The 14061-nt window shown below is 42.6% G+C and overlaps 1 protein-coding gene across 1 annotated transcript in view; it reads right to left on the bottom strand.

Annotated features, from left to right (window-relative positions):
- Window positions 1-998: 998 nt before the first annotated feature.
- Window positions 999-14061, bottom strand: part of LOC108970273 (E3 ubiquitin-protein ligase TRIP12) — a gene marked incomplete at its 5' end in the record, with an annotated part of 16246 nt that continues 3183 nt past the window's right edge. Inside the window, 9 exon segments of the mRNA XM_018935560.1 lie at window positions 999-1456; window positions 1542-1743; window positions 1811-1999; window positions 3840-4583; window positions 4646-5809; window positions 5882-6783; window positions 6844-9906; window positions 10418-10501; window positions 11697-13919. Of these exon segments, the coding sequence (XP_018791105.1) occupies window positions 999-1456; window positions 1542-1743; window positions 1811-1999; window positions 3840-4583; window positions 4646-5809; window positions 5882-6783; window positions 6844-9906; window positions 10418-10501; window positions 11697-13919 (9029 nt within the window).

Raw genomic sequence — 14061 nt, 5'->3', positions numbered from 1 at the left:
AAAAAAACCTAACCAAAAATTTATAACATAACTACATACATACAATATATTGAAACAATTTAAAGCACTTCGCTATAATAAGCAACATAAAATAGTAAACTCATTTTCACTTTCAGATTTTTAGAAAATAATATGAATTTAAGAAAACTATTTTTTTTTTTTTTAATTAAAATTAGTTTGATAATCTATGAATTTGCTCCTTTTATTTATACGCCACTGCTTACTTCATATTTATATAAGATTGCTAAGAAAACTTGTTGCCAGAAATGCCTTCTACGGTTTTACTTGAAATCCGCAACTGTCTTCGATATTTTTTCAATTCAATGATTAACGAAGTTTGCTATGGTCAGCGCCGGATAGTTAGTAAATCATTGTTGTTATTGTTGCACAGCGGCATCAAATATTACCAAACCTTGTTTTTCGGAAATACTTTACTTCAATAACTAACGTTTGAAAAAATTTATTTGTATGCACACACAACATTTTGAGCGTTTAGAGTTTATGCCTAAACAAAACGCCAGCGATACATTACCACCTTACTGGATACATATAGGTGAGGTGTTTGCACTTGTGCGTTTATTTTTCGTTCATCTCAAACATTTGTTCGCCAATTATTTTTGCAATTTTTTATTATCATTCTATATTTTATTTATTCTTTTTCCGTTAAATTAATTTCATATTTCATATATTGAATTCAGTAATTAAGAATATGTTTTCAATTTCTCTGCGAGTGTGTGTGTGTGTGAGCATGTTTATTTTCTTTTTGTATTTGTTGGTTTCTATACATATACATACATATCTGCTGTTGTTGCATTGGACATTTTTTGACTCACTTGTTAAGTTTAAGACGCTTACTTTCGATTTCATCAGCAATATTAACTGCGGTTTCAATCATATCACCCATTCAAAGTTATTTTAACAAAAATGTACTTCCTGTTTTTGTTTTTGTTATTGTTTTTTATGCTTTCCATTATCGTTATTGATACATTTATTTGTATTTATGATAAATGGAACGACATACTGCCCTCATTGGCGGCAACTTTGAGTTTCTGCCGCATCACTTCCCGACTTGAGTAATCGGGTAATTTTAAATAGTTCACACAAGTCATTACCGATGGCAAATAATCATTTGGATTTTGATTACCGTCAAATGTTTTACGCACAATTGTTAATTGTGGTGTTAGTGACTTGAAGCCGCCTGTTGGCAAGCGCGGCGAACCAGTAACGAATTGTAAAAATAATCGTTGCTCATCACGATTGTACGAAGAGAGTATATCATATAGATATTGTATGGCTTGTGAGTCCTGTGTAAAACCATGATCGGTACGGCAACAGTCTTGTAGCATTTTAATCTCCCAACGTTGATAGTTGGTAGCACCAGAACCGCAGAAGACATTCTCCAATTCTTCGGGATAAAACATGCGTAAACGCTGCGTTGAGAATACCGAGTCGAAACCTTTTCAAGCAAAATAAAAATAAAAATAAAACATAAATTCCATGCAGCTTATTTAAATTTTGTTATTTTTAGGCTCGATTTTTACCTTCTCGCAATGCCTCAAATTGTTTCTGAACGCCTTCGACCAAGAACCAATACGTCACCAATGAGATGTACTGATGCAGATTGTGTATTGTTACGGGCGTATCACGTCCACCGCGACACAATTCAATATTGGCATAGCCAGGTAATACAAAGTCTAAGCCCAAATCGGTTATTGGACAACCGTCCAAGTCAAGTGAATCAATCTAAAGGTGAAATAAATTTTAAAATTATGGATTTGTTTTATTTTTTTATATCTATTCAAGTGCTTGCCTTTTCAGTCTTTTCCATTGCATCAAGATTGGGATCGGCCAGTATGCGTTCCCGCTCATGTACCACATCTTGAAGTCGCACCAATGTGGTTTGTACCTCGGGCGCAACCCATGCCAACTCGGAGAGCCCAACCGAGTGTTCTTCATTCAATAGCCAACGATAGAATGGTATCGAGAAAGGTAGATCAAGCTGAGGGAGATATTATAATTATTGTATTGTTGAATTACACAAAAATTAGTAATATATGTATATTGTAAAATTTTTCACTCCTAAATCAATTAAATGATGGATCAAAACGAAAAATTGTTTTAAAATCGGAAAAATTAAGACTTTACTATTAGTTATTATACCCTGAACAGAGTATATTAAATTTGACACGAAATATATAACATTTATAAGAAAACATCGGAAACCTCATAAAAAATGCTTTTAACATATATATAGGGTATTCACAACCTGTCTTAAATCGTAAAGTCGTAAAATTTTAAATTTACAGTTTACACATTTACAATTCTCAATACTATGTTTTCGAATCGTTATAACTTATAACTTGAAGAGACATGTGAAAACCCTAATTTTTATTTAAACAAGTGTAAAAATTTAAAATTTTACGACTTTACGATGCTTTAAGACAGGTTGTGAACGCCCCAATTGTATAAATGGTCACCCTGACGATTCATGTCCGTCTCTTTGTATATGCTGGTTATTCAGTTTTTCAAATATCGATCTGACATGTCTATTTCTCCACAAGAAACTGATGAATTGTCGTATTCGCCGACAGCGGATACAGCTGCCATATAAGCTGAACGAACGGAATCAAGTGCTTGTATAGGAAACTCTTTTTATTTGATAAGATGTACATCTCTCCGAATAATTGCTCCACTATAGCATACTGCTGCCATACAAACAGATCGATTAAGATCGAGTTCTTGTATGGAATAATTTTTATTTGTGAATGGTGTTATACATCAACGCTGCCGAATTCAACGGTTTTTCGTAAATGCATTTTTTTGTTTCCATGCTAAAAAATAGGTCTCAAAATAAAGTTAAACTCGGATGAAATTTTCATGGAGATTTTTCGCTGTTATTTTCGGTTGTTTGATTCCCTATTATTAATTTTATGCATTATACACTCAATTTTGTTTTTAATAAATATATCTTAAAAGAGTCGATGCTATCCTTTCCCTGTATCAGCAAAACCATTCTCTGAGATACTACGATATGTCCCTTCCTTTTCGTTTACTTTTTCACAGTGTCATTAAATCAGAACTGATAACGACTTATAAGTAGAAACTACCATCAATCTTGACAATTAAACCACAACAGCTTAGCTGTAGCTAAATGCCAGAGCAAAACTAAATCTCCTTTGTCAAATGACAAAGATATGACATGTAATCTGACGAGCGTCCTTAGGCTAATCTTGGGGTGAAATTGAATATATGATCCGAGGTAACGAAGGAAAATTGCAATTTAATTTTACATTGTTCGAAGCAGTTCAAATTGAAACGAAAGGTGGATGAGGACACCACCACACCACATCGCGCAAAGATTAGTAGATTCATTGCTAAAACTTATATACTATATATTAGGTTGTCAAAAAAGTCTTGCGGTTGTTTTCGCTAGTTGGCGCTGAGAGCGCGTAGTTCTAGTTTTATTCGTCGCATCGCGTCATGCTATACCATTTTGGAAAGCTCATTTCACGCGCTAACACGTGTTTGATTGATTGTCGTTTTTTTTAAGTCGTTCGTGAGTTATAGCGTCGCAAACATGGAGCAAAATAAAGAGAAAATACGGCATATTTTACAGTACTGCAATTGAAAATTCAATAAAAATACCGCAAGACTGTTTTGACAACCTAATATTATATTATGATTAGTATCTACTGAAAATATAAATTTAGTAATAACAGAACAGTTTGGAGAAGTCTTTCGACTACCCTAACCTGACTTTTTTTTACTCATTTTTAACAATTACATACTAAAGTTAACTTAAACCTAAGTATTTCGGTACATTCTTTAAACGTTCTTACCATGCGGCTGTCCATTACGGCTTTAGCCATAAACTTTCCAAGGAATTTAAATTTCGCCTTCGATTTGGAAACATGTGGTAACTTCGATGATTTGCCTAATGGCATTGGGAAGAGTCCGTGTGGCGCATTCACGTAAGTCACTGATGTGCTGGTCGTTATTGTCGCCACATTTGTATTATTATCACCGATGTCGAGTGGTGAACTATCCCCACCGTCAGATTGTGAAATATTATGTTGATGTTGTTGTTGTTGTTGTTGTGACTCATCACCACCAATTTGTTGCTCAATAATCATATTCAAAGCATTCTCATTCGACATCGATGCGCTGCCAGCATGATCCATATTGGATTGTTGCGGTTGCTGCTGTTGGTGGTGGTGGTGACTACGCGTTGACATCCCCATTCCACTACCACTGCTGCTGTTTCCATGTTGGCCATCGGCACTGCGGTGATTCCTACTACTCGAGCGTGTTACAGTGGTTTTGCTAGATGTGATTGTTGTGCTATTCGCTTGGGTTGCTGTATTTGTTGTCAAGGTTACAGCAACGACTTCGTCTTGCTGTACGGTTGAAACTTCGCTCACTTCATCGATATGCACACTGGTGCTAGATTTTACCACATCCACTATGGTGGAAGAGTTCTGTTTGTAACTATCACTGCCATTCCACAGACCTAGATCACAACGCTGTAACTCAGCTGACACCAGAGCGTAAAATTCCAATGTCGGTCCAAGTCCAGTGCCAACCTATTGACACAATTGTTGGTGAATTAGTGAAATATTACAATCATTTATCGAAAGTAACTTACCTCGTTTTCGTATTGTATCTCCAGCAGTGCCTTCGAGTGACCAACATCTTGAATGATGTGCTCTGCTTGTTTTAGTATGTCTTCTCGCGATATGGCACGTTTCCTTCTGTCCAAACGTGGTGCTACACGCTCCGATGACTCAGCAGCATTAAGATCAGGTGTAGTATCCAAGAGTCGTTGCAAAGCACGATCACGATCAAAGCTTGTCGCATAGAACAACAGATGGCGTGTCTCGAAGGGGAAGAGGAACGAACATGCCATGCCAATTTGCGGCAACCATGGCGGTAGATTGCCAGTCATTATAACAAGTGGATCTTGTAATTGCCTATTGGCCTTAGCCGTAATTTTCGGATGCACAAATTCTGATTGCGGGATAATATGTTGTTTGTGCACGCAGCCGTAAAGCTGTTCCCAGTGTCGATTAAGCGCATTGATGATGCGCAGCATACAGAGCGCATCTAGCGAAGCATCTTGCACGGTTACTACATCGGGCGGCAGTGTGCTTGTGAGGAATGCCTTCAGCGCGGACACAGTGGCGGGCGCAATACCCTCATGCCATAATTCGGTTTTCTTCCGCAACAACTTGGACGAAGATTTACTACTCTTTTTCGTTGATGTGGATGTGCCCGTCGATGATGTGCCACCTGTAGGTGTATGCAGACCCGAACCAGAAGCGCCGGCAGCGGTTGAAGAGGATGCAGAAGTATGTTTACTAATACTAAGACTACTTGCATTTGCGGTTGTACCAGCACTACTGGCGTTCGCTTCTTCCTCCACAGGTCGATAGTAAATCGTGTGCTGCTGTACCCACACACTGGCATTACCCAATGGCGTTTCGGTGTCCGTATCAGTTTCGGATTGATCATTGACCAAGGGTGAAAACTGCTTGACGGCCTGGTAAACAGTCATGTTGTAGGGCAAGACGTGATCACCAATTAAGAATTGTAATTTATGTTTAAATCCACTTTGTGACATCACGACAGCGGCTACATTGTCATCCATATCCTCCTCGGAGTCATCGTCGGAATCGCCGCGTATACCGCCATAGCCACGCACAACCAAATAACGCTCGATCGCTTGTACCATAGCGAGAGGATCAATTTTAACGGTGCCACCTTTCCATTGTCGGAGATTGGTGCATTCGGGGTGACGTTGTAAGTTGCACTATTAATTAGTCAGAGAAAATATTCAAGTTTTTATGTCTGATGCAACAAAATTGCAATTGTCAAAACTTACCTTTAGCTGATGTGTATTAAAGAATTTAAGCGCGCTGGTGTTAGAGCGTCCACCCGGCCCGGAGGGAAAGTCGTGCACCTTAACCGGGAATTGTTCTAGCTGCGTGACGCAACCGTTTAATTTCGCCACGAATGCATTGAATGCGACGGCGTCTATGTTTGGCAAATGTCCCACCTTTTTCAATGGTTCCAGTGGTAATCCCGCGAATACATGCATAAACGAACGTAAACGGTTATCGCGAGCCACTATGCCATCTTCTGTTGTCATGAAATTCAACATCGCCTTGATTAGACCCGAGTGATTCACTTCAAACGGTGAGATATCACTTTCCAATAAAATCGTTTTGAGTTCAAGAAGCGCATCTAAACAGTCTTGGAAGCTACCATTGAGCTTGAAGATAATAGCAGATAAACGTTGTAGTACGTTCGTGCCACCGCTTATGGCATTCGCTGAACTACCACTGCCACCGGCGACACCCTCGGCCTTGGCGTTCTCTTGCTCGGCATAACGTTTTACAAACGTAATGGCTTGTTCACGTACCCATTGACGCGCCTTTTCACGATTGCCGGCGGCGATGAGGTTGGCATTAGATATGCTCTTGCTGATGCTATTCGCAGCATTGCTTGATGGGTGGCTTGCAGAATGAGCAGCGTTGACTGCGCTGCTACCAGTATTGCTGTTGCCGCTGCCTGCGTGATTCGTACTGGTCGTATCTTTGGTAAATGAACTGTGATGAGATCCTTGGCGTCCCCAACGTGCGGGATTTAACGAAGCGAGGAAAGAAGTCTTCATCGAGCTGCTGCCGCTACTGCTAGTGCCTGCACTACTGGCTGCACCACCGCTGAAACGCGACTTGCCGCCACTGGCATTCGGTGTGCTGCGTCCGGTGCTGCTCCCAAGGCCTATAAAATAAAGAACAAATGAAAATATGCTTTAGGCTTGTTGTTGAAAATTTATCTTACTTGTGGCGCGACTTAGCAAATCGTGCATTGATGATGTAGATGAGCTTCCGCCCTCGTCTTGGCGTGACTTTGAGCGGCTGCTTGATTGAGATTTCCGTTTCGGTGGGACCTTGCGTTTCAACATATCGGACATTTTGTGTTGCAACGCTGAAGCGGACGAAGAAGACGCAGAGGAGGAGCCTGCACATGTGGCTGCTACGCCGCTGTTGCTATGATAGTGTGGATCACATACGTTTGTTGAGGGTGCGAACACCACTTGCGGCAAATGCTGCTGAGGAGGCGGATGCGCTATAATTGTTGTTGGGTTGACACCGAGCGATGCACTAGATGACGAAGGCAGCAGTTCAACATGATGTGTGGGTGGTGGTGGTGCATGTGGCTGGAAGTGCGGCGGTGGATGATGAAAATGTCCGTGCACATATTGCCGTGGATCGCCAGGCGGCAAAGGAGGAGCCGCACTTGTTGAATAAACAAAGAAATTTGGTGTCTGTGCCAGATGTGCGTGAGAGGGTGGACCTGCCGCTGGCGGCGCAGAGCTGCTGTAGTGATAATGTAATTCGGCAGCCGTGCCAGCAGCACCTATGACCGTCACTGGCGGTGTAATACCAGCGTTAGAGTTTATGGTTAGCGCTAGGGAGCCAGCGGATTGCTGACGTGATTGCACACCGCCAGCAGGCATTTGTGGCATTAACAATGAACCAGTGCTGGGTGGCATAGCCAGCGTCACCTTTTGACCATTACCAGACGCACCCGAAGCGTTGGCAGTTAAGGCATTCATTGCATGTGAAAAGCTCTTGACTGTATACTGATGGTGATGCGTTTGATTAGCACCCGGTTTCGACGTATTAGGTGTTGAAATGCCAGCTGTGGTTGATCCACCTGCCGAGGCTGCATTGTCCATAAAGAACGGATTCACTTGCAAACCGGAAGCAGATGGAGGAGCACTCTGTGAACCACTTGCTCCGGGTAATGACTTCGGTGAAGGATTGGCACAAATCGGATTGTTGGGATCGGTAAGCTGAGTGATCTGATATATAACACCTTCGCGACGGAAATGTGTGCCGAACACGTCTGGCAGTTTTTGCATTAGTATCTCGGCCATTTGTAGTGCGCCGACTACAATGCGCAAATCGTTACTACCCATCATCCCAGCTATGTGACTGGAGACCAGCTGGTTTTTAAGCACATCACGCAAAAGTTCGGGTGTAGCGTAGTAGACCATTCGTAACAGTGCGCGCAAACATTTGTAGCGCACATTTGGTCCGGCAGACGAACTATAAACTTCGTAAAGTACATTAAACAGGTTCTTAATGAATTCTGCAGCCAAACCGCGTTCCTCCTTCAGACAAGCAATTCGTGCATCTACCGAAGCGCGACGACGTTGCTGTGAACTGCTAGTGGCAGGCGTATTCGGTGCAGTGCTAGGTGTGCTGGATTGAGCTGATGTATTTGTCGCTGTATTCGACACTGTATTAGTTAATGCTGTAATTGCTGTGGCCACCGCAGATGCAGACAAATCCTGACAAGTTGTTACTGATGACGCAGCTGCCGTCGGAGGTGGTAACGGTGGCAAATAGTTTGGATTTATTTTGCGCTGCACTGGTCGCGTAGTGCCGGTGTCCTCGTTTATCTGCTGCATGGAGTGAAAGTCGACGGTGTATGTGCGACCCAATGTGCTTAAGCTGAACTCGTCATCAGAATTTAGATGTGCCGCCTCAATCATGCGCGAATCTATCGTTGAATAGTTATGCCAAGTGCCGCGATCGTCGCGCCACTGCCATTGAACTTGATCCTGAGTGTTCAGTGTGGGCCGATCCAGCAGTCCGTCCACCGTGAATATGCCATCTGTCGGCAAACGTGGCATTAGTTCACCAATTAAACATGTGATTTCGTACAGCTCAGATGGAGAGCGTGTAATTAGCTCTACATGCGATGCGGTCGATGTGTTCGGTTCTGCATTACCGGTTAGCAAGTAAAGCAGAGTTGATGCAATGTCATTCTTCAACAATGAAATGGCTAGGTCGGGGCAGTTACCGCACATTAGACTCAGCATGCGCACGACGGATGTAAAAGTGCCGCTATTAAGTATGGTCGGTGTAACAACCAACAATTGCTGACAATTTTTAAGTAACTCTTTGCTAGCGATCTCTTGCAAACGTTTCGGGTCATGTTGGAAGCTCTCCACCAATCGGCAAAATGCCGAGCAAACGCTTTCCACACATTTTTTGTCCTGTTGCGACAGTAGACGGGCCAAAAGCGGTAAACTTTCAGCCACGAAATGAAATTCCTCCGGATGCAGATTTAAACAACAGTTTGCAGTAATGGCAAGCGCCGCTCGCTGAGCATTGATTGAGAAGAAATCAAGAAAAGTCAAACACGCCGATACGCCATTGGCTTGCAGTATGGCTTTGTTGTGGCGACGCGACAATATTTCGAGAGCAGTTAAACTCTGCTCAGCTACATCCATGCATTGAATGGCTTGCAACTTTTCTAGAAATACCGGCACCGCTTCCACGACAGTGCCCGAAGACCGGGGCAGCGCTTCCAACATATAGGCAAGTGCACGACAAGCATTATTCATTATATCGAAATTATTTTCCATACGCAGTAGCGTAATCAGTGCCGGCACTACCTGCTTGATTGGGAAACCAGCTAAAGTGTCCTCATTGCCCATTACTAGCATTTGGCACATTTCGATAGCCGCTTGAAGCTGTTGACTCTCATCATGCGATTGTAAGCCTTGTAGTAATTGCTGTGCCTTCGATGAGCTGCTATTACCGATGGTGCGATGCAGAATGTGTGTCATACGTGGTCCCAGTGCGCCAAAGAGGTGCGGCGGTAAGCCGCGCGCTTCCAGTAACGCCTGCAGACGCCCCACTTCGCTGTCATCGCTCTCCGAGTCGGCGTGCGAGGTGGCGGCAGGGGTGGCGCCCGCTCCAGTATTCGTGGCCGTCGCGGTGGCGGAAGCGGTGCCCACACCGGCACCCGTACCAGCTCCCGCACTTGCGTTATTCGCTAAATTTGAGTTGGCGGCGCCCAAGGCGGTGGAAACGCTGAGGTTAGCTGCAAGTAAAATAAAAATATATTCCTTAATACAATTTTATTTTATTATCTAATATTATCTATTATTATTACAACTTTCGAATCCAAAATATAATAGTATACTGAAAAAAAAATTATAAATTGAAATAAAAATAAAATCAATTGTAAATATACAGTGCTGTCACCACTTAGCAGGGCTGTATGGAGGAAGAACAGTCAGTCGGATAATGGTTAACCGGGATATTAAGGGCATATTTGGGTCTTACAAAATTAGGAAATAATAAACACAATTTAAACTGTGTACCATATTTTTGAAAGCAGCTAAATTGCAAAGCATGAAAACTCAAAAATATTCAAACGTTCATATACATACATATATACAAAATAATAAAAAGGATACGAAAACATAACGAGATGATGATGCATATTATGAGAGGAGATGATGGGTTATATTCGGTAAGCACTTGTCGTCATATATTTTTCTTCCTTTTGTTTGTTCAACTGTTTTGTTTTTGTTTTAATTTGCAATTACCTGTGGTCGATTGTCCACCAGTGTTCGGCGGTCCACTAGACGGTTGTTGTGCCATTAAACTAAAGCTTAACGCATCCGCGGAGGCTGTTGTGTATAAATTTGCGTGCGTTGTTTTTGTTGTGGTGGTAGTGGGTGGTTGATTAGAATGCGCCATGAAAGTAGATAATTTTGCTAGTTTCTTAATAAATTCATTTAATATGCTTAAAAAAAAATACACAACTCTACACAAATCTTAAAATAACTTTAAAAGCAACCATTTCCGCATTCTGCCCACGACCACGCCCTCCTATGAGCCATTAAATAACCTTGACCGCTCATAAATAGTGAAAGAGTACTGCTTCAATCTACTCTCAAAAAGGAATCTCGACGGTTTGATGGTGCGTTCTAAGGCGAATTATTAAAGGAATGAACATATATTCCACGCTTTGAAGAAATAATGATTTGCTTATGTTTTTGGACACTAATTATAATAAAAAAAAATCTTCCGGAGGACCAAAAATTTTAAAGTGTTCTTCATCAAATATTGGAAGCACCTCACGAATGTGAGGGTCAGAAGATACGAAGGGCGTTAACATTATACCTCTATAAGAATATTTATATATATATATATATATAATATCACCAAAACCAATATATTAATGAGGTTCATAAAACATATATAACGGATCAGGACAGTTTAGAAGAATTTGAAAAGATGATTTTCGTTTTATTTAATGAAGATGGGAATTTTATCAGGATAATGTACACGGAAATTAAATAAATTTGCCAATTTTATAAAGTAGCATCATGACAAATTTTGAAAAGTTTTCAGAGCACAGTAGTCAAGAGCACAACGCTCAATACGTCATGAAAAACATCTTGTGGCTTGCTAGTTTTTAATGGCCGGGAATGATTCAGAATTTCAATTTAGTTAGATATGTATCGTTACTTGCAGAAGTAGAATTTGAACATAACCTATTTAAATTTATATTTTTGGTTTTAGAGTAAGCTAGCATACTTAGGCACCACACGTATACTATATTTGTGTAATGTTTCCTTAAACCGCTACTACACTTAATTCCCAATTAACCAATATATACAGTTAAGAACATTTTAATTAAAAATATATCGAAAAGGTAAAAAAAAAAACTTATGTGAATGTATTGGACCAAATCTAAACACTGCACAGGCGTTGGCGGCATAGTTAGAACCAAATATGTGAAGAAAACAAATTTTAACGAGAACGAAAACGTAAACGTAAACCAAAAACATCAACCCCGCATTTGCTGCACAAACTTACCGCTCGCTTTATTATGCGCATTCAAATTTATGTGGCTACTATTCGTTGCGACAGTGGCGACGCTAGCGGTGGCGGTGTTGGCAGCAGCGGTGGTAGAGTTGGCATTAGCGGTGGCGATGGCGGCAGCACTCGCAGACGACGCACCAACGAAGTGACTCGATGGCATGGCGTTCGTATGCGTATTGGTAGCAGTGGTGCGATAGTTATAGAGGAAGCCAGGCTGCATGATAGTAGCACGATGATGCGCCTGTTGCTGTTGCAGATGCTGTTGTTGTTGTTGCATTAATGATGCGTTTTGATTTTGTTGTGTTGTGCCTATGGCAACAACGACCGCACCACCCGGCGCAGCAACCGACTGATGGAGCATGTGATGATGGTGTTGTTGTTGCTGCTGCAGCAGTGTTTGCTGTTGCATTTGGTTATGATGATGATGGTGGTGATGATGAGGATGCGTAGGGGCAAGTGAGTGTGGTTGATGGTGAAGATTGTATTGTTGGTGGTTTCCAATGGCAGAGGCAGCTGTCAACGGTATGGCACCGACACCGCCGCCACCACTCGTTGTTGCTAATAGTGTTGGTGCTGATACAACTGCAGCATTGTGTACGCCGAGGCCGCTGTTACCCGCCCCATTGCCACTTGCGCTTCCACTCCCGCTGCCACTGCCGTGTTGCGCTGCCGAACTGACGCAAGAACCCGTTTTGCTTCGTGAACTGCGCCTCAGCGAATGTGAAGAATGTGACGGTGGCGCTGCCGACGCTGAACCTGCTCCTCCCGATGTGTTGGATCCTCCTCCACCCACACCTGCAACGATCGCCGTACGATTGCTGCCGTAACTGTGCGGTGGTGGCGCTACTTGAGCGTTTAAATGCGGTGTAAAAGAGGCTGTGGTAGCAGTCGAACGATCAACAACCAATCCGGCGCCTAATCCAATATCAATAGTGGCCGGAAGTACTTGGTGATGACGCGCAGTCGCTGTAGCTGCAGGCGGCGGCTGGGTCACTGAATGTGGAATGCGATGTAAAGGCTGTGGTGCCTCCGTCTGTATGTGGCCGAGCGGCAACGGTAGTGCTGGTACGAGTGGTGGCTGCTGTGACTGGTGCAAATGGGGATTCGAATGGCTATAGCGCCCACCGAGTTGTGTATGCAGCGATTGTTGTGGACTTTGTTGGTGCTGCTGCAAAGGTTGCGGCAGTGGTGGTGGTGGTGGCGGTGCTTGCTGTTGCTGCTGGTAGATAAGCGGTGCTGAACTTATGGGCGCTGCACCAGCGACAGGTCCTGTTGATTGATAGTGATTAAGATTCAAGTTTAATATAGCTGATGTTGAAGCAGCAACTGCAGCTGCAGCGGCCGTTGTTGCTGCTACTGCACTGTTGTTGGGGTAGGTCGCGTGATAGAAATGAACAGGTTGTTGTTGCTGTTGCACCTGCGATTGCAGTTGCACTTGTACCTGCTGGTTTTGGTGCTGTTGTTGTTGTTGTGAAGAGCGCGTTTGTTGTTGCTGATGCTGATGATGATGATGTTGCTGATGAGGTTGGTGTAAATTATGATGTTGTGCTTGCAGGGGCGACTGATAATTCGCCTGTGCGTTAAAATAGTGATGGGCACCGCCAGCTGCGACTGGTACGTGTAAATAATGCGATTGTGGCGGCACCTGTTGATGTGCCAATAAAATTTGTGGCGCCACCTGTGTCTGCCCCTGTTGGTTGTAGTGTGTTATTAGCTGGTGTGACAACTGTGAATGTTGTGGCAATGCGTGCTGATACTGAGCTTGTGGCTGTGACTGTGGTTGAGATTGTGGCTGTTGTCCAAATGTTGCAGCTCCTGCTACACCTGAGATGGACGCGCCACCTCTGTTGCCGCCCGCAATTGTGGCTGCGCCTGTTAAACCGCCAGCAACAAAATCTGTGCTGCCACCGCTGCTACGCGTCTGTCGTGCCCCCAGATTCGGGGCCTTATTGTAGCCTGTCGTCGTAACTGCGTTTGTTGCAGCAGACTCAATAATACCAATATTCTTGTTGCTTAAACTTCCGCTGTTGTTGCCTACGTTCTTCTCAATCCTGCCGCCGCGCCTCTTCCTACTGCGCTTACTATTGCTACTAGTTTGATTCTGTAGGAATTGCACTTGACGTTGTCGACACTTCTTATTACTCTTCTTTGCGCTCCTCAGGTGGCTACTACCAACAACACAGCTTTGACGACAATCGAAAGCGTTTGTGTGATTACCTTTGAAAAGCGTTGGAGGGGAATCAAACAGAAGAAAAGTCTGGTTGTAGTTGTTGGTGATATTGAAAAAATTATGTTTTCGATTTGTTTTTTTTTTTTTTTTTTTTTATTTTATTTTGTATATATTTTTGTTATTTTTGTT

This window comes from Bactrocera latifrons, unplaced genomic scaffold (genome assembly GCF_001853355.1).
Source record: "Bactrocera latifrons isolate USDA-ARS-PBARC rearing strain unplaced genomic scaffold, ASM185335v1 scaffold_295, whole genome shotgun sequence".
In the NCBI taxonomy this organism is placed as follows: Eukaryota; Metazoa; Arthropoda; class Insecta; order Diptera; family Tephritidae; genus Bactrocera; species Bactrocera latifrons.
This window is presented reverse-complemented; position numbering and strand designations above follow the sequence as displayed.